Raw genomic sequence first — 21,968 nt, forward strand, 5'->3', positions numbered from 1 at the left:
CCTTTGTCTAAATAATTACTTGTAAAATGAAATAATCTGGAACTGAAGGACACCAAAAGACTGCTATTCAGTTTAGATTCCCTCATCAAGCAACGCTACCCAAACATCATGTAGCCTAAGTAATAATTAACCAAGTATTTATTGATCACAGAAGTGTTTTAGTCACTTTCTGGGTTCTAGGGATATGATACTAGACAAGACAAACAGCATCACAAATCTTTTAGCCTAAATAATCAGAAAGGCAGATACAGACAACTTAAATTACAAGTATTGCTTGAAAAAAATTTAAGAGGGAGAACGATAAATTAATGAAGGATGGAAGAAAGCCTTCGAAAGAAAATGAATTTAATCTGAGACTCTTAGGAATGCAGCAAATGAGGAAGAGAGTTGGTGGCATATTCTAGGTAAAGAAAATAGTGTTTATAAAGGGTGAATTCACTGAGAGAGGCCTCAAATTGACTGCAAGCTCTGTTTGCAATTTAAAGTCTAGCTAATCTTACTTCCAAATCCATACTTGGCTGTACTTCTAAAGTCTTCTGATCTCACATCCTCACTCTCTCATACAGTTTATCTTCCTCTTCCTCCGTGTCATTTCTTAACTTGTTTTTTCCCCCAGCAATGAGGATTAAATGCAGGGCCTTAGGCTTGCTAGTCAAGTATTCTACTAGTTAGGTATGTTCCCATTCCTCTCATTTTTATTTGTTTTTTAAGATAGGGTTTCTATCTTGGCCTTTTGGTTAAGAGCAAGTATAAGGTAGGGTTCTACCTACCTTTGCCTGGACTGGTCTTAAACTCACCATCTTTTTGTCTCTGATTCCAGAGTAGCTGAGATTACTATCATTCATTCATCTTCCTGAAAGAAGCATCTTGATAGTCTAATATGTCACTTTCCTTGGATGTGGATCTGAAGGGTTCTTAGATACATGGTTTGAAAAGTCTCTTGCCTTGGTCCCATTCAGACCCTCTTCTAGCTTAGTATATAATCATAAGATGACCAGTCTACAGGGTGTACAGAACGAATCCATCTAGAGCCATTACTACTCAGCCCTAAGCTACACATTCAGTACCCAGAACTCCACATTTCCTATTGAAACAGCTATGAGTTCATTTCTAGGGTCTAATTGTATCTATTTCTTGGGTCTCACCTCTCAAGCTGGGCCATGCCACAATCTGCATCAAGAATAGCAACGGGAGCTAGGCCAGGTGGCTCATGCCTGTAATCCTAGCTACTCAGGAGGATGAGATCTGAGGATCACAGTTCAAAGCCAGCCTGGGCACTAAAGTCGGTGAGACTCTTGTCTCCATTTAACCACTAGAAAACAGGAAGTGGCGCTGCGGCTCAAGGAGTAGGACAGTAGCCTGGAGCTGAAGAGCAGGGACAGCACCTAGACCCAGAGTTCAAGTCCCATGGCCCACAAAAAAAAAAATGGCAAAGGGGACCAAATGTGGTACATTGACTACAATCTCAGACACTTGAGAGGTAGAAATCATCGGATGGCTATTGTGACTAATTTGGGCAAAAACTCAATCTCCTAAGAAGCTAGGATTATAGCAGTTACAGCAGCACCCAGCTACTCTATTATTCTCATCATTACATAAAAGGGAAAAATAGTTCCCAAGAAAGCAGAGCAGAAAATAAAGAGGAGCTATAATATCATTGGACAGAAACATCATTATTTTATTTAATATAGGAAATACCTAGTTAATTAGTTGTATTAGCATTCTTTTAAAATATTCCTACATTTAAATACCCGAAGAATACAGAAAAACAGCTTCTAAAATTTAAACATGTAATAAATAATTAAAATAAGGATAGAAACATTTTAAAATATTTTTTTCATGTTTTTATTTTATTTTTGCCAGTTCTGGGGCTTGAACTCAGCCGGAGAACTGTCCTTTGGTTTTCTTCAAGGTTAGAGCTCTACCACTTGAGCCACAGCACCACTTCTGGCTTCTTCTATGTATGTAGTTCCAAGGAATTGACCTGGGTCTTTGTACATGCTAGGCAAGCACTCTACCACTAGGCCAGACTTCTGCCCCTCATACTTTTATTATTATTTTTTAACTAGTGCTTCCACTCATTATTATTTACTGGTATTATTACTAGTACTATTGCTATTTGTGTAAATAATAGCAAATATGTAACAGAAAAACACAACAGAATGTATGATTTCAAGTCAATGCCTATTTTTATTTATGCTCAAGTAATACATGCATATATGCTTTATCTTTTATTTGCATACCTATTGTTGATTTTTAAATCAGACATTTCCAAATATTAGAAAGAATGTGTAGAAATGGGAATCATACATACTGTGGAGTATACATTGGTATATTTTTAAATCTAATACAGTAATATGTACTTCATTCATTTTTTATTGCCATGTAACAAATTACCATGAAACTGGTGGCTTAACAACCACTTAATATCTCACAGTTCCTCTGATCCAGGAGTACAGGCATAGTTTAACTTGTTTCTCTGCTCAGGTTCTACAAAGTTTCAGGACTGTATAAGGCCAGTGTGTTGCGTCTGGAGGCTTGGCTGAGGATGAATCTTTTTCCAACCTCTCTCAGGCTATTGACAGAATTCACTGGCATGTGGTTCTGTGTTTGAGGACCCTGGACTCTTACTGAAAGCAAAAGGCTATACTCATGTCCTATAGGCTATCAGTAGCCATCTCCACAGGCAGAGACAACATGATGACTCCTTTCTTCAAGAGTAGCAGCCAAGCGATCAGCTCCACGCTGAGAAGACAAAGTATTATGTAATGAAATATCATTATGGGAGATCTCTGCCTTTTGGCCATATTCTGTTGGCTTGAAGTAAGTGAGGACCCATTTACATTTAGGAAGTGGGATATATATAGAAACACCAAGAAGCAGAGATCATGAGGGGCTGTTATCTTAGAATTCTGCCTGCCTCATCTGATGATGGTAAAGATGTAAGTTGGGTGTGGTAGTGCGTATCTGTAATCCCAGCTAATTAGAAAGAGGAGGCAGGAGGATAGTGAGTTCAAAGCCAGCTTGAACATAGTTACTGAAGTCCTATCTTAAAAACGTGAGGGACATGGCTCAATTGGTAGAGTGCTTGCCTATCGTGTTTGAAGCCTTGTATTCAATCTCCTGCACTACAAAAATGAAATCAGTGTATTGCCATATAGCCATTTTCCTGTATACAGTATGGATATATAAGAATGTTTGTAATAGTACTATTTGTGGAGACAAAATATGTTATACTGTAGCTTTAAAATTTTTCAAAATAACAAAAATGCACAATTAGTTTTAAAGTAATACTCTTCAAGGCTGGCCTTAAGCTCTTGATCCGCCTGCCTCAGCGTCCCTAGTTGCTGGGATTTATAGATGTGTACCACCACACCCGGCTCAAAACTTCAATTCTTGATTTTTGATACTACATATAAATGATCGGCAAAGGGAACCGAGTGAACTAAAAGGAAACTAGCAAGAAGCTTCCAGCAAGTGAGCTGCATGTGATCTCTTTGGCCAGGAGACACTGACATAACACTTCTGTAATACTCTTCATTCTCCAACCATGCCATCATTCCTTAAAAAAAAAAACAAAACAAAACATGTAAAGTGCCTACTAACATGAGAGACTAGGTCTGGAGAAGCATGGAGAGATCGGTCAATTCTAGAACTGTTTAGTAAAGACAGGTTTGTAGACACAACTCCTGTCCCTCCTCCTCTCAACCCCCGCCTCAGCTATGGACCACAATCCTCCTGGTCAATGGGATGCTTTCCCTGGACCCAAGATTCCGGGGCTGTGGGACACCTACAGCCAAATGACTACAACTCCCGGCATGCTCTGCGGTGGGCGTCGCAGGGGCGCACGCAGGCGCGTAGGCCGGCCCCTTGCACGCAGGCGCATTGCGCACGCCGGCTGAGCTGGGTCTAGCTGCTCGGTGCGCGGCGGCGGAAGGCGAGGCCTGGTGCGGTGCGCACCGCCGAGGCGGGGGTCGGCTTGTCTAGGTGGTGGCTGAGAGAGGCGCGGCGGACGGGCGATCGAGCGATCGCTTCACTGTAGCAGTGGCACCAGGGTCGGTTGCCTCGAGCCGGTGAGTGCGGCCGCGGCCCTTCCCCCTCCCGCCGGTGGATCCGGGCTGTCCACAGCGGGATCCGGGAGAGGCCCCGGGGCGAGGGCGGGCGCCGGCGGGAGCTCGAGCTCGGTTCCCTGGGCCCGTACGCTCGCGGTGCGTCCGTGCGTCACCGGCCCGGGCTGCCCTCAACGGCCGCGCGGCCGGCGGAGAAGAGGGTGGGGGTGGGGAGCGCCGGAGTGATCGCCGCCATCGGGATCGCCTGTCGAGGCGGGGCGGCGCGGCGCGGTGCGGCGCGGCGGGTGGAAGGAAGGAAACGGGTGCCGGGGACTGCGGGGCGCCGGGGCCCGCGCGGTGGCGAAGATGAGGCCGCGCGGAGCCCGCGCCGGGCCGGGGTGCGCGAGCGCTGCGAGGGAGGCGGGGAAGAACCGGGGAGGCGAGCGGTGAATGCCCATGCCCGCACCCCGGTTCTCCCCCGGAAGGGACTGTGGTGGCGGGGGGTGGACGGATCCCAGCCCCGGCCGGGGCCGGGGCGGGGTGTGGTGGGGTCGGTCGGCCGCAGTTCACAGATGTCATCACAACACGGGCCCGCCGCGGCCGGCGGGGGTGTGGTAATGATAGGAATGACAGAACTCGGCCTGCACTCGAGCGCGTGTGAGCGGGGACGGGAGGGAAACGGGAGGGAAACGGCTGAGAACGAACCCGGGGTTCAACATGAAGGATGACTTTTCAGAGTCAGGGAGGTCGTCCTGTAAGCCTGTGGCAGGCATGAGTGGAAATTCTCTTTTTGATCTCACTTTTTCACAAGTTTCAAAATAATTGTTTACAACTCTCGGAATAAACTCTTGCAATAATTTTTCTGGGACCTACTGTTGCTATTATCAACATTATTATTTTTTTTTCTTAAACAATTCCTTTAAAAAGAAAAAGGAAAGGAAAACAAAACCACTGGTAGCAGATGAGTAGGTAATTTTTTTACTTGTGAGGTTTTTATAATTATTATTATGGAATTTGTTCCATTATCGGGGCTTGAACTCAACGGCCTTTCTTAACTCTTGAGAGAGTCTCCCTGTATCCAGATGAATCTTCCTGCATCAGCCTTCTCAATTGCTGAGATTTAAACTTCAATATTCAGTTCTTGCATTTGTATTTTTTCTGAAAATGATTCACAAATTATTCCTCATTTCACTTAAAAGATTGATGTTTAAGCTTTTCAAAGAAAAGTGAGAATGAGCTCTGCTGTATTTTGCTATTTTTGCTGATATTGCTGGGAGGCTATATGTGTTGATTTGATTTTGTATATGGGTGAGTGAGGATTTCCTTCTTCCCAGCTTTGACACAAAACCACAGGTCCTTGAGATCCATTGATGGAAAGAATGTCAAGGTGTCTCATAAAAGGGAAGTATCAGCAGGTGAAGTTTCAGCCAAGATTTGTTTTATTATATCAGTTAAAATTAGGAGATATGGAAAAGATAGAAACATTTCCTGTTCTCAAAAATGGAAGTCCCTATGTTTGGCTTTCACAGGAGGTCTATTGACTGTATTTCGTGAATGTCTGGAGTAGGTAAGAAGAGTGGGCTCCACCTTACACACGGGACATTTAGGACTTATTCTGCTGGATCTGTGTTTCATTATTTCTGCCTTTACCCATCCATTTATAGCTACCACATGTTTGCCATTTTAGAGGATAATGTAAGAATCTCCTATATTTTAAAGGAAGAGTTAGAGGACTCCTGTGTTTCCTGATGTTACAACTTTAAAAGTGAGGTGTAGTAAAAGCCTATCTGTTTTTTGGTTCAGTTTTTTGTTTTAACTTATGACTCTGGCCTTATTGATACTTAGTTGAAAATGATATAATTTTCCTGTCTCCTCACTTGTCATGCTTCGGTTTTAAGGTGGAAGGCATGAGAAAAAAACATACATGGAGCTTCTTTCCAGTTAAGGTGGTAAAAGCCTGTGTGTTAAACACTCAGTTCTTACCAATTTGAAGTACATAGTCATTTTCCTATTTGTGAATGAAAGTATGGAATGTCCCATTTTTTGTTAGTATAACGATTAGAATTATTTCTCCATCCTTCATACTGAATCAGCAAAAGAATGTGTTCCACCATGGTGACTCAGCCTCATGCTAAGGAGGCTGAGATCTGAGGATCCGAATTTTAAGCCAGCCCAGGGAGAAAGTCTGTGAGACTCTCATCTCCAACTAACCGCCAGAAAGCTGGAAGTGGAGCTGTGGTAGAATGCTAGCCATGAGCAAAAAGCTCAAGAACAGAACCCAAGCTCTGAGTTCAAGCCCCTGAACTGATACAGAACAAAAACAAGAAGGAAAAAAAGAACTAGTCCTCCAGCCACTAGTGTCTCATGCCTGTAATCCTAGATACTCAGGGGGCTGAAATCTGAGGATTTCTGTTAAAAGCCAGCCCCAGCTGGAAAGTCTGTGAGTCGTCTATCTCCATTTATCCCACAGAAAAGCTGGGTGTGGAGTTGTGGCTCAAGGGGCAGAGCACTAGCCTTTTTTTAAACTCAAGATCAGTGAGCACCGTGGACCTAAGTTCAAGCCCCACGAGTGGCACTAAAAAAAAATAAGACAACTAAAAATCATCAACAACAACTACAAAATAAATTGATTGTTGGGTTTGTCTTTGGTTTTATTGAGACAAATTCTGACTATGCAGTCTGGGGTGGCCTTGAACTTGAAATCTCTCACTGGCTTGTGTTATCTCTACCTGGTCTTGATTGTGGTTATTTACTTAATCCATTCATCAAATACTTTTAGAGTGATTGTAACTGGCGTATCCTTATGCTCATGTCCTGATGGAATTTATAGCATAAGGGGGAATACTAACAGTTAATACAAATATTAACCAAATGAATTTTAACAGTTATTGTAACTTAGCATAAATGCAGAAAAAGGCAAGTTAAAATGAAAGCAGTGTGAGCTTTGAGAGTCATTGGGAAATAAAAGCTCATGCTTATAATCCTGGCTCTTCAAAAGCTGAGGTAAGAAGATTCAGAGTGCCAGGCCACTTTGCCATACAAATTAATGGCCCATCTTAGAAAAGCAAACAAAAACAATTAAAAATAAAATCCTGTCCTGCCCTACAACAAAGAAGCCCTAGAGTAAGGGCTGGAGATGTTGCTCAGTGGTAGGATGCTTGAGTAGAGTGCCTAAAGCCCTAGGTTCCATTTGTGGACCCATTTCAAAACAAAACAAAGCCAGGTGCCATGACTGATACCTGTAATCCAGCTACTCAGGAGGCTGAGATCTGAGGATCACAGTTCAAAGCCAGCCTGGGCACTAAAGACTGAAAGACTCTTATCCTCAATTAACCACTAGAAAACTGGAAGTGGCGCTGTGGCTTAAGGGGTAGGGTGGTAGGTAGCCTTGAGCTGAAGAGCTCAGGGACAGTGCCCAGACCCAGAGTTAAAGCTCCACGACTGACAAAACTAGAATAAACTAAGTGACAAATAAATGCATTACCTGAAGTCAGTGTACTTGCATTAAGTTTTTTTTTCTTTGGCTTTGCTTTCTTTCTTTTTTCTTTTCTTTTTCTTTTGGTTGATTGTGGGACTTGAACTCTGGGTCTGGGCGTTTTCCCTGAGCTTTTCAGCTCAAGGCTACCACCCTACCCCTTGAGCCACAAGGCTACTTCCGGTTTTCTGGTAATTAATGGAGATAAGTGTCTCACAGACTTTTTAGTGCTGGGGCTGGCTTTGATCCGAGATCCTCAGATCTAAGCCTCCTTAGTAGCTAGGGTTACAAATGTGAGCCACTGTGCCCGGCTTGGCTTTTTTTTTTTTTTGCCAGTCCTGGTCTTGGACTCAGGGCCTGAGCACTGTCCTTGGTCTTTTTCTCAAGGTTAGAGCTCTACCACTTGAACCTCAGCACCATTTCTGGCTTTTTTCTATGTATGTGGTACCAAGGAATTGAACTCTGTCCTCATGCATGCTAGGCAAGCACTCTACCACTAGGCCAAACACCGGCCCCCCCCTTTTTAAAAAAAAATAAATTGCAAAACCTGACAAATATTGAGTAATGATATCAATAAGATGATTTCAGATTGAACAGACATGGATTCATGAGCTTAGTAAATGAAACATCAGATTTTCAGATACAAGATGCCAATTCTTCATTTCATCTTTCCTCTGGAAGCATGAAAGTGATAGTGTCTTTAGCAGGAGGTACTGTGCTTACCCATGGAATGAGACACAAAATGGACTTGTATATTAAGAGGTTCAAGAATCTTCCTTCATACCATTTTATTTTCATTCTATTTTATTTAAGTAGCTATGCGAAGTATGTCAGTTTATGACATACTGTTCTATGTCACACCTTTCATCATTATCTCTCCCAGTTCCACCCATCTCACATATATATGCACAAAATATTTAATATACATATGTGATTCTGTTTTCACTTAAGGACATTAAATATTATGACTGTATTTGCCCACCCCTTCTCCCTTCATTAATTTTTCTCCAGCACATGTTCTACCTTCTGGTTTTGCTTTTGTTAACCTATTAGTTGTCCAAAGGAGTCAATAATGATCTACTGTTGGTATTTTCCCATGCATATAGCTAACTTGAGTAAATATGTTTGTGTATATATGCCTATAGCCCTGTATATGTTCACACACATGTTTGTAATTTAGCTCTGACTTCTGTGGATGAAAAGAAACATAAATTTCTTGATCCATCCATTGGAGGGCATCTGGGCTGTTCCTATAACTTGGCATTAGTAAATAGTGCAAATGTCTTTATCCTGATTTGTAATGTGTTTTCTAAGGTGTTCTTTATGAATCTTCCTAGAATAATTTATTTATATACCTTAATTTTTATCCAGAATTACTACATGTCAAAGGGACCATGAAAAAATGCATTATATTTGCCAGGTAAATTTTTCTAATTGGTCCCTGTGAAATACAGACTCAAAGCCAAGCACTGGTATCTTATGCCTGTAAATCTAGATACCTAGGCTGAGATCTGGAGATCAAGATTTGAAACCAGCCCAGTTAGAAGAGTCCATGAGACTCCATCTCCAAAATAACCATCAAAAGGTTGAACTGGTAGCTGGCTCATGTAATGGCACACCCATGGAGCAAGCCAAACAAAATCCTAAATCAAAACCCTATACTGTTCTTCCCTCCCTCCCAAAGACAGACTAGAGACAATTTGTTTTTTGTTTTTTTTTTTGCTAAATCTGGGACTTGAACTTGGAGCCTGAGCACTGATCCTTAGCTTCTTTTACTCAAGGCTATCACTCTTACCACTTGAGCTGTAGCACCACTTCCAGCTTTTTGTTTATGTGTTACTGAGGAATCAAACCCAGGGTTTCAAGCATGCTAGGCAAACACTACATTCCCAGCCCTGAGGTGTCAGCCCTAGCCTTCCCCCCCCCCCCCTTAAATACCTTGCAGGGGCCAGGAGTTTGGCTTTGTGGTAGAGTGCTTGCCTAGCATTCATGAAGGCCTGTGTTTAATTCCTCAGTACCATATACATAGAAAGGGCTGGAATGGTGCTATGGCTCAAGTGGTAGAGCTGTAGCCTTGAGAAATTCCAAGGACAGTGCTCAGGCCCTGAGTTCAAGCCCCAGGACTAGCAAAAAAAAAATAATAACTTACAAATGACTTCATTAAATTACCTTTTTAAACTTTAAGAGACTAATAATGAGTATATGTTTAATTTTTGTAATTTTTCCTAATCTCCACTGTATTGTGAATTGTTTTGTACTAGATAATGGAATTACTATAAGTTTCTGAATTTATTTTTGCTGTTGTTTTCTGTGGGTCTTGATTATTTTGACCTTTTATTTTTTCTTGTACATCTGAGAATAAAATTATATCTTTCTTACTCTTGATCTCCATGGTTTTTGCACAGTGTTCATTGAATTATTAAAAATCTTAATGATTTATGATGTCTCTGCTCTTATATCTGTCAAATTGTATTTATAAATATGTATGTATGAATACTGTACACAGAATGAATTAGGACTTTTAATTGGCTGTGCAAGTAAAGGTGAGTGACCCAGTGATAAAGAACCCTAGGGCTTTTGTTTGTTTGTTTTCTGTGAAAAATCTTTGTACCTTCTTAGGATTATGAATTTAGATATAATAATGGGGGACGAGATTGGGAATGATAAACAAGTCAATTAGCTGACAATTAGGGACTAGATAGGACTTGCATTAGAAAACTTTGAGGTTGTGCACTGAAAGAGTAGGGATGAGAACTAATGTGATGTACAGTTTGTTTTTCTTTTTAAAGATGTTAACAACCCTATAAAATAGACCTTAGTGAAATAAATGGTTTTGATCTAATGTTGTAGACAAATTGGGATCATTCTTGAGAGCAGGCATTAATCCAGAATGTGGATAAAAGGAATAATCTCCTTCACATAACAAGAATAATGCTGTCCTTCATATGCAAAGATAAGTCTGCTTACTCATCATGATTGATTTTCCAGCACTAATGGAGATATGTGCTGAGTTGTCCATGTATCTCTATGCTCTGGCCAGCATAGAGATCAGAATGGGAGTTTGTAGCTAGGGAACAAACTCAGAAAGTAATAGACTCTACAGATGTGTCAAGACTAACTCCATTGCTTTCCCTTAATTATCCTTGCAAAAACACTCTGTGGAGGAGAGTGTATGTGTACAGCATGATGAGGTAATTTGCCCTACATTTCACTGAGTGGTAGAACTGATATTCAAGCACAAGGCTATCTGTAGTATATTGAACTGCATTCATTAAAGCTTGATTTTACTGTGTCAGAAAAATTAGATATAGGTAGGTTTTCTTCTGTAGTTTTTGGTGGTACTAGACCTGAACTTAGAGCCTCATGTTTGCTTGAAGGCACTCGGCTGTTGAGCCATGCCTCCAGCTCCATTTGCACAGTTATTTTTGAGCTAGAATATTGCTTCTTATCTGGGAATGCATTTGGATGGCAGTCCAAACAAAGTTTATTAAAAAAGAAAGATGATAGAGAAAGAGAGGATGTGGCATAGACTTGTCATGGGGCAGACAGCACTTAAGCACATCTCAGCCGTCTTTGGGGTTACAGAGCTTGGCTTTGGATTACATTTGGAGAATTGGAGTTCTTGAAAAAGATAGCTTTCTGATTGGTTCATCTCTTTTTTGTTTCGCGGAGCCCAGAAGATTCAGTATCTGATACCTTTTCATTTTTTTGTAGCTCCTTTCCCTTATTTTCCTCTAATTGGTTGGCAGGTTTTGGCTTATCAGCTCATGCCACCTACAAGTTGCATAGGCCTCAATTCCCTGGTTACCTACTTTTCTATTACTACCAGAATTCCATAATGTACATCTGACTCATTTTCCTTTTCCTTTTCTAATAATTGATACTGAAGATGACTCTTTAATCACAAATACCTGTTAGTTATGCATCTGTTCCAGAAATCATAAAATTGGAAGCATAGCAAAAAGTTTTTAACATGATATAGTATCCTCTCTCCCCCAAAGAGAAGAAACTATATCCTATGGATGTTGGTGTAGAGGTGTTTAAGAAAAAAATGTCTAGCAGAATTTAAAAAGGAGGAAAGGGGGCCAGGAATTTGGCCTATTGATCAAAGTGTTTGCCTAATATGCACGAAGACCCGGGTTCCATTCCTTGGTACCACATACATAGAAAAAAGCTGGGAGCGGTGCTGTGGCTCAAGTGGTAGAGCTCTAGCCTTGAGAAAGCCCAAGGACAGTGCTCAGGCCCTGAGTTCAGTCCCCATGACTGGCAAAAACAACAACAACAAAAAAAAGGGGGGGGGGAAGGGAGGGAGAAGCTGGGAAAAAGTACAGGAAGGAGTGACGTCTTCTCCCCTTACTTCCCCAAAAGAAATATACTTATCAACTGGCTTAAGAAATTGTAGCCTCTCTGTAGAACACTTTAATAATAACAATAAATTATTTAAATAAAAGAATGTAAAAAGTGTATAACACTATGTTTTCCCCCAAATGAGGATTATTTTTGAGGAATCCATCAGTGTAACTCACTGTATTTGGTAATTCAAAGAAGGAAAACAGAGGGCTGGGAGTTGGCCTAGTGATAGAGTGCTTGCCTAACATGCACGAAGACCCGGGTTCAATTCCTCAGTACCACATACATACAAAAAAGCCAGAATGGTGCTGAGGCTCAAGTGGTAGAGCTGTAACCTTGAGAAAGTCCAAGGACAGTGCTCAGGCCCTGAGCTCAAGCCCAGGACTGGCAAAAAAAAAATTAAAAATAAAAATAAAAATACACTTTTTTTAAAAAAAAGAAGGAAAACAGTTATTTCAATAATGACCAGATATAATTTGACATGCATTTCAGGTTTTTATCTTACTGTGTGTGAGGGATCTAATCTAGAGCTTCATTTACCCTAGACAAGTGTTGTACTACTGAGCTGCATCCCCAACTCTTTCACATTTTAGAAACAGCCACGTAAATCTCAGTGGGTGGTACTTAGAGGTAGCTGCATTCCACATACTTATCTACAGTAAGTGCAGATCTGTGCCAGCGTTGACATGATAGAAGTCAATAAATGCAGGCTGGTGAAACTCAAGCTGGCCTTGAATGTTGAGTCCTCCTGCCTCCGTTTCAGTGTAGACATTATAGGTGTGAGACACCACATCTGACTGGTGCTCTTTTTAAAAATTTTTTAAAATAAAGGCATTAATTCTACTCATGAGAGTTCTGCCACCGTGACTTTCATCATACTGGACCCACTTTCAACATCATCATACCAGGATTCCACATACAAATTTGGGGTAGATGGGAGCATTTAATTTATAGTAAATACTGAGACCACTGAAAAGAGAAATAATGGGTTGTGCGGTTTATTTCTTAATCAGATAATGTTAGTAAGCTGCCTAGCCACATGCAAAAAAATGAAGCTTGGCTCCTAACTTACACTATGTACAAAAAGTTAACTCAAAATAGATCTCAGACTTAAATGTAAGAGGTAAACCAAAATAAAACTGTAAGGAAAGAAGGTTATAGATTCATAGATATGACACCAAAAGTATGAGTAAGAAAGAAGAGACTGGACTCAGGTGACTTATGTGTGTGGTCCTTGCTACTAATGATGCTAAGATTCAAAGGAACTGGTAGTTTAAAGCCAGGTTGGGCAGAAAGATCTGAGAAACTATCTCCAAAATATCCAACAAGAAACGGCTAGAAGTATAACTCAGGTGGTAGAGGACTAGTGAAACAAGCCAGTTAAACACAAGGCCCTCAGTTCAAGCTCTGGTATATTGCTCCCAAAAGAAAAAAGTAGATTCATTTAGACTGAATACCATCAAGGAAGAGTCAATAGGAGGTAGTTTGGTTCAGTTGGTAGAGTACGTTATTTAGCTAGTCTGAAGACCTTCAGGTCAAACCTCAGTACTGGGGGTAGAAAAAAAAAGAAAAGAAAGAAAAAAAGTGGAAAGGTAAAGATTTCAGGACATTTTTGCTAGACATATTTTTGGACTGTTTTATCTAAAATGTTGAACTATTATAACTCAATAAAAAAAGAACACCTGGTAACTTGACTTAAAAATAGTGGATTTACATAGTTTTTTAATGGGCAATGTATAACAAACAATTATGGGAAAAGATGGTTTACTTCTTCATTCATCAGGGGGGTGTGAAAATGTGTCTACACCAAAACTTGTCTATAGGTGTTTGTAAAAGCATTGTTCATAATAGCCAAAAGGAAAAATACTCTAAATGCCCATTAGTTGAAGGGATAAATGTAATTGGGTATATGCATACAATGGAATGTTATACAGCCTAAAAAGAGGAAATACTATGCTACAGTGTAATGAACCTTCTATGTATCAGACTACATGAAGAAGCTAGTCACAAAAGATTGTGTATTACATGATTTTGTTCATGTAAAATGAAATATCTAGGGTAAGAATAATAGGATTTCTGGTTCTTGCTTGTTTAGTTTTGGTAGTACTCAGATTAAATTTCTGGGGCTTTATGGTTACTAGTCAGGGACTCTACCACTTGAAATATACCTTCAACTCCAAGATTTCTTTTAAGATGATAAAAATACTGTAAAATTCATTGTGATAGGGTTGCGCATATGTATGAGTGCTAAAATTATTGAATTGTACATTTATTAAAAGTTTTTTTTAATATAAAAAGGAATTTTTTGATGTCCCTGTGGAAGGAGTTTGGGCCTGTATGGTGTGCTTAAGGCTGAGCAGCTGCAAAAATAGATCTCTTGGGGCTGGGAGTTTGGCCTAGTGATAGAGTGCTTGCCTAGCATGCATGAAGACCTGGGTTCAATTCCTTGGTACCACATACATAGGAAAAAAAGCCGGAAATGGTGCTGTGGCTCAAGTTGTGGAGCTCTAGCTCTGAGAATGTCCAAGGACAGTGCTCAGGTCCTGAGTTCAAGCCCCAGGACTGGCTAAATAAATAAATAAATACATCTAAATTTTTGAGATAAAAAATAGATCTCTTTTAAGTTCATGGCCAGGAGTGTAGCTTAGTAGTAGAGTGCTTGCCTAGAATGCACAAAGCCCTGGGGTTCAGTTTCCCTGTACCACATACACAGAAAAAGCCACAAGTGGCACTGTGGCTCTAGTAGCAGAGTGCTAGCCTTGAGCAAAAAGTGTCCAAGGACTATGTCCGGGCCCTGAGTTCAAGCCTCAGGACTGGCACCAAAAAGAGAAAAAAGAAAAAAAGTAAGTACCTGTGTTCTCTGTTCTTATAGAAATCATGACCACCCCAGGAAAAGAGAACTTTCGCCTAAAAAGCTACAAGAATAAATCTCTGAATCCTGATGAGATGCGCAGGAGGCGGGAGGAAGAAGGACTGCAGTTACGCAAGCAGAAAAGAGAAGAACAAGTAAGTCCTTAATTGTGTTTATTCCAGTTTAAGATGGAAACCATCCTCTTTTTATTTTAGCAATTAGTATATGTCTCCCTTCCCTTTAATCAGATCAACACTTTGGGGGGGGGGCGGGTAGTATTGAAAAACAGAAGAATAGAGAAATCTCTGGGAACCAGCAGGAGGAGGTGAAAGGGGTGGTACATATTATTGAAGTACTTTATATCTATTTGAAAATAGAATAATGAAACCAGTTAAGAAATAGTTTAAAAAAGAGGAGCATAAGAAACAGCAATAGAGGGGATAAGGTTGATCAACGTACAGTCTATCAGTATATGAAATATAGCACAATGAAATCTCTTTGAAAAAATACTGTAAAATTCATTGTGATGAGGATTGCACATATGTGTGAATACCGTAAAAGTTCTTCAATTGTACAATAATAAGAAAAAAAAGGAAATCTCTGGTTCTTTTCCTTTTTGAGGTTTCTGGGGATTGCGTTCAGCTTTGCACTTGCCAGGTAGAAGCTCTACTATGAGTCATGGCTCCAGCCCACATTATTATTTCTTAATATAACCATTGCTTAATATTTTGACCTGTTTTTAGTGTTTTATTTTTCTAATATTTCAACTTCTTTAAGATTTTTGTGTTTGTTAATGAATTCTCAAGCAACCTAATAGTGCATTCATTAAATTTCCTTATAAAGTTTAATTTGAAAAAACCGCAAACAAAAAACAAAAGGATAGGGCTGGGAGTTTGGTCTAGTGGTGGAGTGCTTGCCTGGCATGCATGAAGACCCCGGTTTGATTCCTCGGTACCACATACATAGAAAAAAGCCAGAAGTGGTGCTGTGGCTCAAGTGGTAGAGCTCTAGCCTTGGGAAAAGTCCAAGGACAGTGCTCAGGCCCTGAGTTCAAGCCTCACCACTGGCAAAAGTAAACCAAAAACAACACCAAAAAAGAAATAAAAGGATAGTGGACCTCATAAACTTTGAGTCTAGTAACTTTCCAGTTTGCTATACTTTATTTTTACCTATATTTAGTAAGGAAGTATAAACAAAGTTTTCAGGGAATATCTGTTCATTCCTCAGTGATACTGCTTGTTCATAGGACATTTAGTCATTGATTTATTTTAAAATTATTTTTAACCTGAGAATATTGAGAGCTAATGAAATTTTGCCTCATTAAGACAACTGGGTGCTGGTGGCTCATGCCTGTAATTCTAGCTAGTTGGGGTAGAGATCTGAGAATCACAGTTCAGAACCAGCCTAGGCAGGAAAAGTCTGTGAGACTTTTACCTCTAACTACAAAAGGCCAGAAATGAATCTGTGGCTCCAAGTGATAAGCCTTGAGCACAAAAGTAAAGGATAGCATCCAGACCCTGAGTTCAAGCTTTAGTTCTGCCTGCGGGAGCGTGGGGGGAGAGGTGGGAGAAGGCTAGGACAAAGAAATTGAAATACAAAAGCCTGTGGTAGGGCCTAGAGGTAGAGTGCTTGTCTAGCATGCATGAAGACCTGGGTTCGATTCCTTGGTACCACATGCATAGAAAAAAAGCCAGAACTGGTGTTGTGGCTTAAGTGGTAGAGCTGTAGCCTTGAGAAAGCGAAAGCCCAAGGACATTGCCCAGGCCCTGAGTTCAAGGTCCAGAATTGGCAAGCAAAAAAAAAAAAAACCTTCATAAAGTTAAAGGCAAATGAGGGAGCTATATAACTTTATACCTGAGGTAATCTTTTATAAACATTTTATATTTATAATGAAATAGTTTCCACAAATACTCTTGAGAAGCCCTGTACTAGGCAATTCAGTTAATCAAGCACCTAATAAGTATTGTTGCTGGGTACTGGGAAAGATAGTTTGTAAATAGTGTAGACTTTGAGTTTCTTTTGGTTTCTTGTTGCCTCTATGCATCTTGTGTCTTATTTGAAGTGGATCCTTTTCTTTAGATGAACTTACATATTATTGACTTTTTTTTTTTTTTTTTTTTTGGTGCTAGTCCTGGGCTTTAGCTCAGGGCCTGAGCACTGTCCTTGGGCTTTCTCAAGGCTAGTGCTCTACCACTTGAGCCACAGCACCATTTTTGGCTTTTTCTATGTATGTGGTGGTACCAAGGAATCAAACCTTGGTCTTTGAGGATGCTTGGCAAGCACTCTATGACTAGACCCATGCTCTGTACCCCATATGACTGACTTTTATTATTGAACCACAGCAACATTTTTCTATACTTATATTCACTTATATAATTCTAGATGTATGTACGTATGCAGGTGAATGCATGTGTAGATGTAAATGAATGTTAACTACCAGCTTGGGGGGCATAGCAGGCACCAAGACACTTAAAGATATAATCATGGTTCTCTGCAGTTAACACTTTGCTCCTTTTGTTCTACTTCTTTTTAGAGGCGATTGCTAATAAGTTTGTTCCTCTATTTTTAAACTTTTTCTCATTTAAAAATGTCATCTTTTTTTTTTTTTTTTTGGCCAGTCCTTAACTTCATGTCTAAGTTTTTGCTTTTTACTTTCTTTTTTTTTTTTTTTTTTTTTTTGCCAGTCCTGGAGCTTGAACTCAGGGACTGAGCACTGTCCTTGGGTTTTCTCAAGGCTAGTGGTCTGCCATTTGAGCTGCAGTACCATGTCTGGCTTTTTTTCCATGTATGTGGTACCAAGGAATCAAACCTGCATGCATGCTACACAAGCACTCTACTACTAGGCCAAAGTCCTGGCCCAGTCTAAGTTTTAAAGTAGTAAATATTAGGAAAATGCAAATTCATTTAGTTACTGTTTATCTTTCAACAGTTGCTTTGTCATTTATCTAGAGAAGTCAACGGGTTTATGCCAGCCAACTAATAAGATGATGAATTTGTAGGAAGTATAGCAGTTGATGCTGCCAAGTACACAGATAATTAGTGTCATCCTTTTAGCAGAATAGTTTGTCATCTAAGCAGCATTCTATAAATGACCTTTGTCCTGTTTGATAGTGACAGTAAGATTAAAAACTTGTTCATGTACAGTAAGAACATGTTAGATGTAATTAAAATACAGTTTGAATTTGATTCTCGCTGACTTAGTGTAAGTGATACAATATGTTTAAAAAGTTCATGGAAATCTTAAGTGATGAAGAATAGAGGCTTGTTTGAGATGATAAGAAATACCGTCTGGAATACCAAGTTGATAAACTTTTCAACAGTCAGCATTTCTCAACTTGGCTGGTTAAGTCCAGGCCAGTATTATCTGTAAATAATGTAGTTGACTAATCAAGATTGCTTGTTAGGTCTATTTTATTTTCTAAAACCTGGGTTTATCAGAAATTAATATATATATATATGTATAATATACATAGTTGAGAAAGTAAAAATAAGGCTAAAATAACCAAAAATAAATGGTTTCCTGGCTTGATTTCCAGGTCATCTACTTCCAGCTCTCTAACTGTTCAATGTGGATTTTACTGCTATGTTTCTATATTCATTGTATATAAATTTAAAATATCTGATGATGTTCTGTTGTAATGAAGATGTAAGTACTCTTCATATCCGTCCTTCCGTCTGTCCTCATAGTACGTTTATATTTCAGTATATTTGCATTTTCCATTGCTAAGCTGAGCTGAAATAGTGTGGCTATCTTTCTTCTTATATGTATCTTGTTTTTCCTGGAATTCACTTTTTTTTTTTACTAGCTCTTTCTTCTTGCTCGTTTTCTGCTTGTTAAACTGTTTGATAATGTATCAACTCTCAGTTTATTTTCGTTTCTTTGTTTTATTTTATTATTAGGGTGATTTAGAGAAGGGTTACAGTTACATTCACAAGGTAATGAGTACAAAGAGTGAAGAAATAACTTCACATAGTACATTACAAACAACAACTACCAGGATAAATCTCTTGTTTCCCTTTCCTGGAGTTGTTTTGCTTAGCCTCATCCTTTATGGCCATATGCACATAGCTTTTGAGCTATTAACTCCTCTACTAGGAAAATCTTAGATGCATACTAATTATTACAAATGAGGAAAGCCATGGAGCCTATGTTTCTTTGGGTCTGGCTTACTTCATTTAATATGATTTTTTCCATATCTTTTCATTTCTTTATAAATGGGGTGATATTAGGGCCCGAAGCATAGCCCAGTGGCAGAATGTTCGCCTTGCATGCATGAAGCCCTCATTCGATTCCTTGGTACCATATACCCAGGAAAAAAAAACAAAACAGAAGTGGCACTGTGGCTCAAGTGGCAGAGCGCCTGCCTTGAGCAAAATGTGTCCAAGAACAGTGCCCAGGCCCTGAGTTCAAGCCCTATGACTGGCAAAAAAACCCAACAACAACAACAAAAAATGGAATGAGGGCCAGGAGTTTGGCCTAATGGTAGCGTGCTTGCCTAGCATGCATGAAGACCCGGGTTCGATTCCTCGGTACCACATACATAGAAAAAAGCCGAAAATGGTGCTGAGGCTCAAGTGGTAGAGCTCTAGCCTTGAGAAAGTCCAAGGACAGTGCTCAGGCCCTGAGCTCAAGCCCAGCACTGGCAAAAAAAAAAAGGAATGATATTGTTCTTCCTGATGGCAGCATAGAATTCCATTGCATATATATACCATATCTTCTTGGTCTGTTCATCTACTGAGGGGCATCTGGGTTGGTTGCATATCTTAGCTATGGTAAATAATGCTGCAGTGAACATGATTGTGCTGCTAGGTTTGGTATGGCCTTGTTTCTGTACATTTGGATAAATGCCCAGGAGTGGGTTTGTTGGGTCATAGAGTTCTATGTTTAGTCTTTTGAGGAACCATGACACTGCTTTCCTGGGTGGTTGAACGAGTTTACACTCCCCCCAACAGTGTAGTGGTGATCCCTTCTGGCCATACCCCTGCCAGCATCTGTTGTTAAATTTATTGCATTTTATTGTCTGTGTGATATATAAAGGGGAGGGGTTACAGTTACATTCATCAGGTAGTGGGTACATTTCTTCTTCCCATGTATTTCTCCTACTTTCCCTCCCCACACCCCGTTCCAGTCATCTTGTTTTTCCCCTTCCCTTCCCTTTTTCAAGTAAACAAACATATATAAAGGTACCAAAGTCAGATACAGTAACAACATGAGATATACCATAAGGGGAAAAGAGAAAAGAAATAAGTTCACCTAGTGTATTAAGAACAATAATTACAAAGATAAACCTCTTGTTTCCATATCCTGGATTTCCTAATAACGGCATTTAACTGGACTCAAAGTTGTTTTGATTTGCATCTCTTTTATGGTCTTGTGTCTATAGGCCATTCTTATTTCCTCTTCAGAGAAGTCTCTCTTTAAGTCCTTAGCTTACCATGTAATGGGATAGTTGTTTCCTTGAGAATTTGTTTTTGAGATTTAATTTTTGAGCTGTAGGTATATTTTGATATGAGGCCCTTGTCTGTCAGGGGTAGTGCAGTAGTCTTGAGCTGAAGAGCTCAGGGCAGTGATCCACAAGCCCCCCCCCCAAAAAAAAAAATAATGTTAGAATATTGATGGGTATTGCATTAAGTTTGTAGATAAGCTTTGGCAATATTATCATTTTCACGATGTTAATCCTCCCAATCCAGGAGCATGGGATGTTTTTCCACTTCCTTAGTTCTGCTTTCATTTCCTTTTTCAGGTTTTTAAAGTTTTCATCACAGAGGACCTTCACTTCCTTGGTTAAGTTAATTCCTGAGTATTTTATTTTTTTGAAGCTATTGTAAACAGATTTGCTTTCCTGATTTCAGCCTCGTTCTCCTCATTATTAGCATACAAGAAAGCCGTTCTTTTTTTTTTTTTTTTGTTGCCAGTCCTGGGGTATGAGCTCAGGGCCTGAGCACTGTCCTTGGGCCTTCTCAAGGCTAGAGCTCTACCACTTGAGCCGCAGCACCACTTCTGACTTTTTCTACATATGTGGTACTGAAGAATCGAATCCAGGTCTACGTACTTGCTAGTCAGGCACTCTACCACTAGGCAAAACTCCTAGCCCCAGGAAAGCCAGTCATTTTTGAAGGTTAATTTTATACTCTGCTACTTTGCCGAAGTTTTGTGTCAGTTCGAGTGAGTAACTTGGAAGTGGGGTTCTTTACAGAATCATGTCATCTGCAAATTAGGAATGGTTTCACTTCATCTTTCCCTATTTGGATCCCCTTTGTGTTTGCTTCTTGCCTTTTGCTCTAGCTAGGAATTCTAGTATACTCTTCTGGAGATCTCACCTCTGTATTTTCTGTCATCTTGTTCCAATTAGCACTGCTTATCTGGTAGGCTTAACTATGGAGCTACTGTGCTAAGTCTACTTTGATGGGAGGTTTTTTCTTTCTTGTAGTAACACTTCACTTTCTTTTTTCTTTTTTCTTTTTTTTTTGCTAGGCCTGGGGCATGAACTTAGGACCTGAGCACTGTCCTTGGGCTTTCCTAAGGCTAGAGCTCTACCACTTGAGCCACAGCATCACTTCTGGCTTGTTCTATGTATGTGGTGCTAAGAAATGGATCCCCAGTCTTCGTGCATGCTAGGCAAGCACTCTACCACTAGGCTAAACTCTTGGCCCATGATGCTTCACTTGTGGTTCTGTTTTCCCTCTTTTAAAATTACTTTCTCCTTCCTCCTCCTCCCCTCTCCCCCAGTTCTAGAAGAGTGTAGTGTTGTGGGGTCAGGAGGAGGGGATTCCACATCCCTCCAGGTGGGGATTCCACGTCCCACCAGAGTCCACCACACAGAGACAGTCTCATATAAAAAGGGGAATTTATTGGGGAAGTAGATGGAGAACTGACTGGCCAGGGACACAGTGCAGACTCTGGAGCTGACGCTGTGATCCCGAGCAGCTCTCACGCTGGGTTTTTAAGGGCAAAACCCATGCGGTCGAACCTGGCCACACACAGGTGGCCAGTGAGAATGTTACATACACAGAGGGACCATAGCCAGCTCTAGCACACGCAGGTAGCTAATAAGGTTACAGCCTAGTGTTTGAATTTACCTATCACCTTAGTTGGAGTTGGCACAGAAATTGGGCAGGTCTCCACACAAAGCAGCCCCCCCCCCAAGCAGATATCCCATCCCGCCTCATGGAAGGTGGGGATAAGGTTGCCCCTCCCTAAAAGGGCAAAGGTGGCTGGGCTGCTTTATCACTGTTATTGACC

General features: G+C 40.4%; 1 protein-coding gene across 1 annotated transcript in view; it reads left to right on the forward strand.

Annotated features, from left to right (window-relative positions):
* The first annotated feature begins 3,899 nt into the window (after positions 1-3,899).
* The window catches only part of Kpna1 (karyopherin subunit alpha 1), a 54,828-nt gene continuing 36,759 nt past the window's right edge, over positions 3,900-21,968 (forward strand). Inside the window, exons 1-2 of the mRNA XM_090345451.1 lie at positions 3,900-4,073; positions 14,747-14,880. Of these exons, the coding sequence (XP_090201577.1) occupies positions 14,752-14,880 (129 nt within the window). The 5' untranslated portion in view covers positions 3,900-4,073; positions 14,747-14,751. The remainder of the gene's footprint in view (positions 4,074-14,746; positions 14,881-21,968) is intronic.

The sequence above is a fragment of the Megascapheus bottae genome, chromosome 1, assembly GCF_031878675.1.
Source record: "Megascapheus bottae isolate mThoBot1 chromosome 1, mThoBot2.hap1, whole genome shotgun sequence".
NCBI lineage: Eukaryota > Metazoa > Chordata > Mammalia > Rodentia > Geomyidae > Megascapheus > Megascapheus bottae.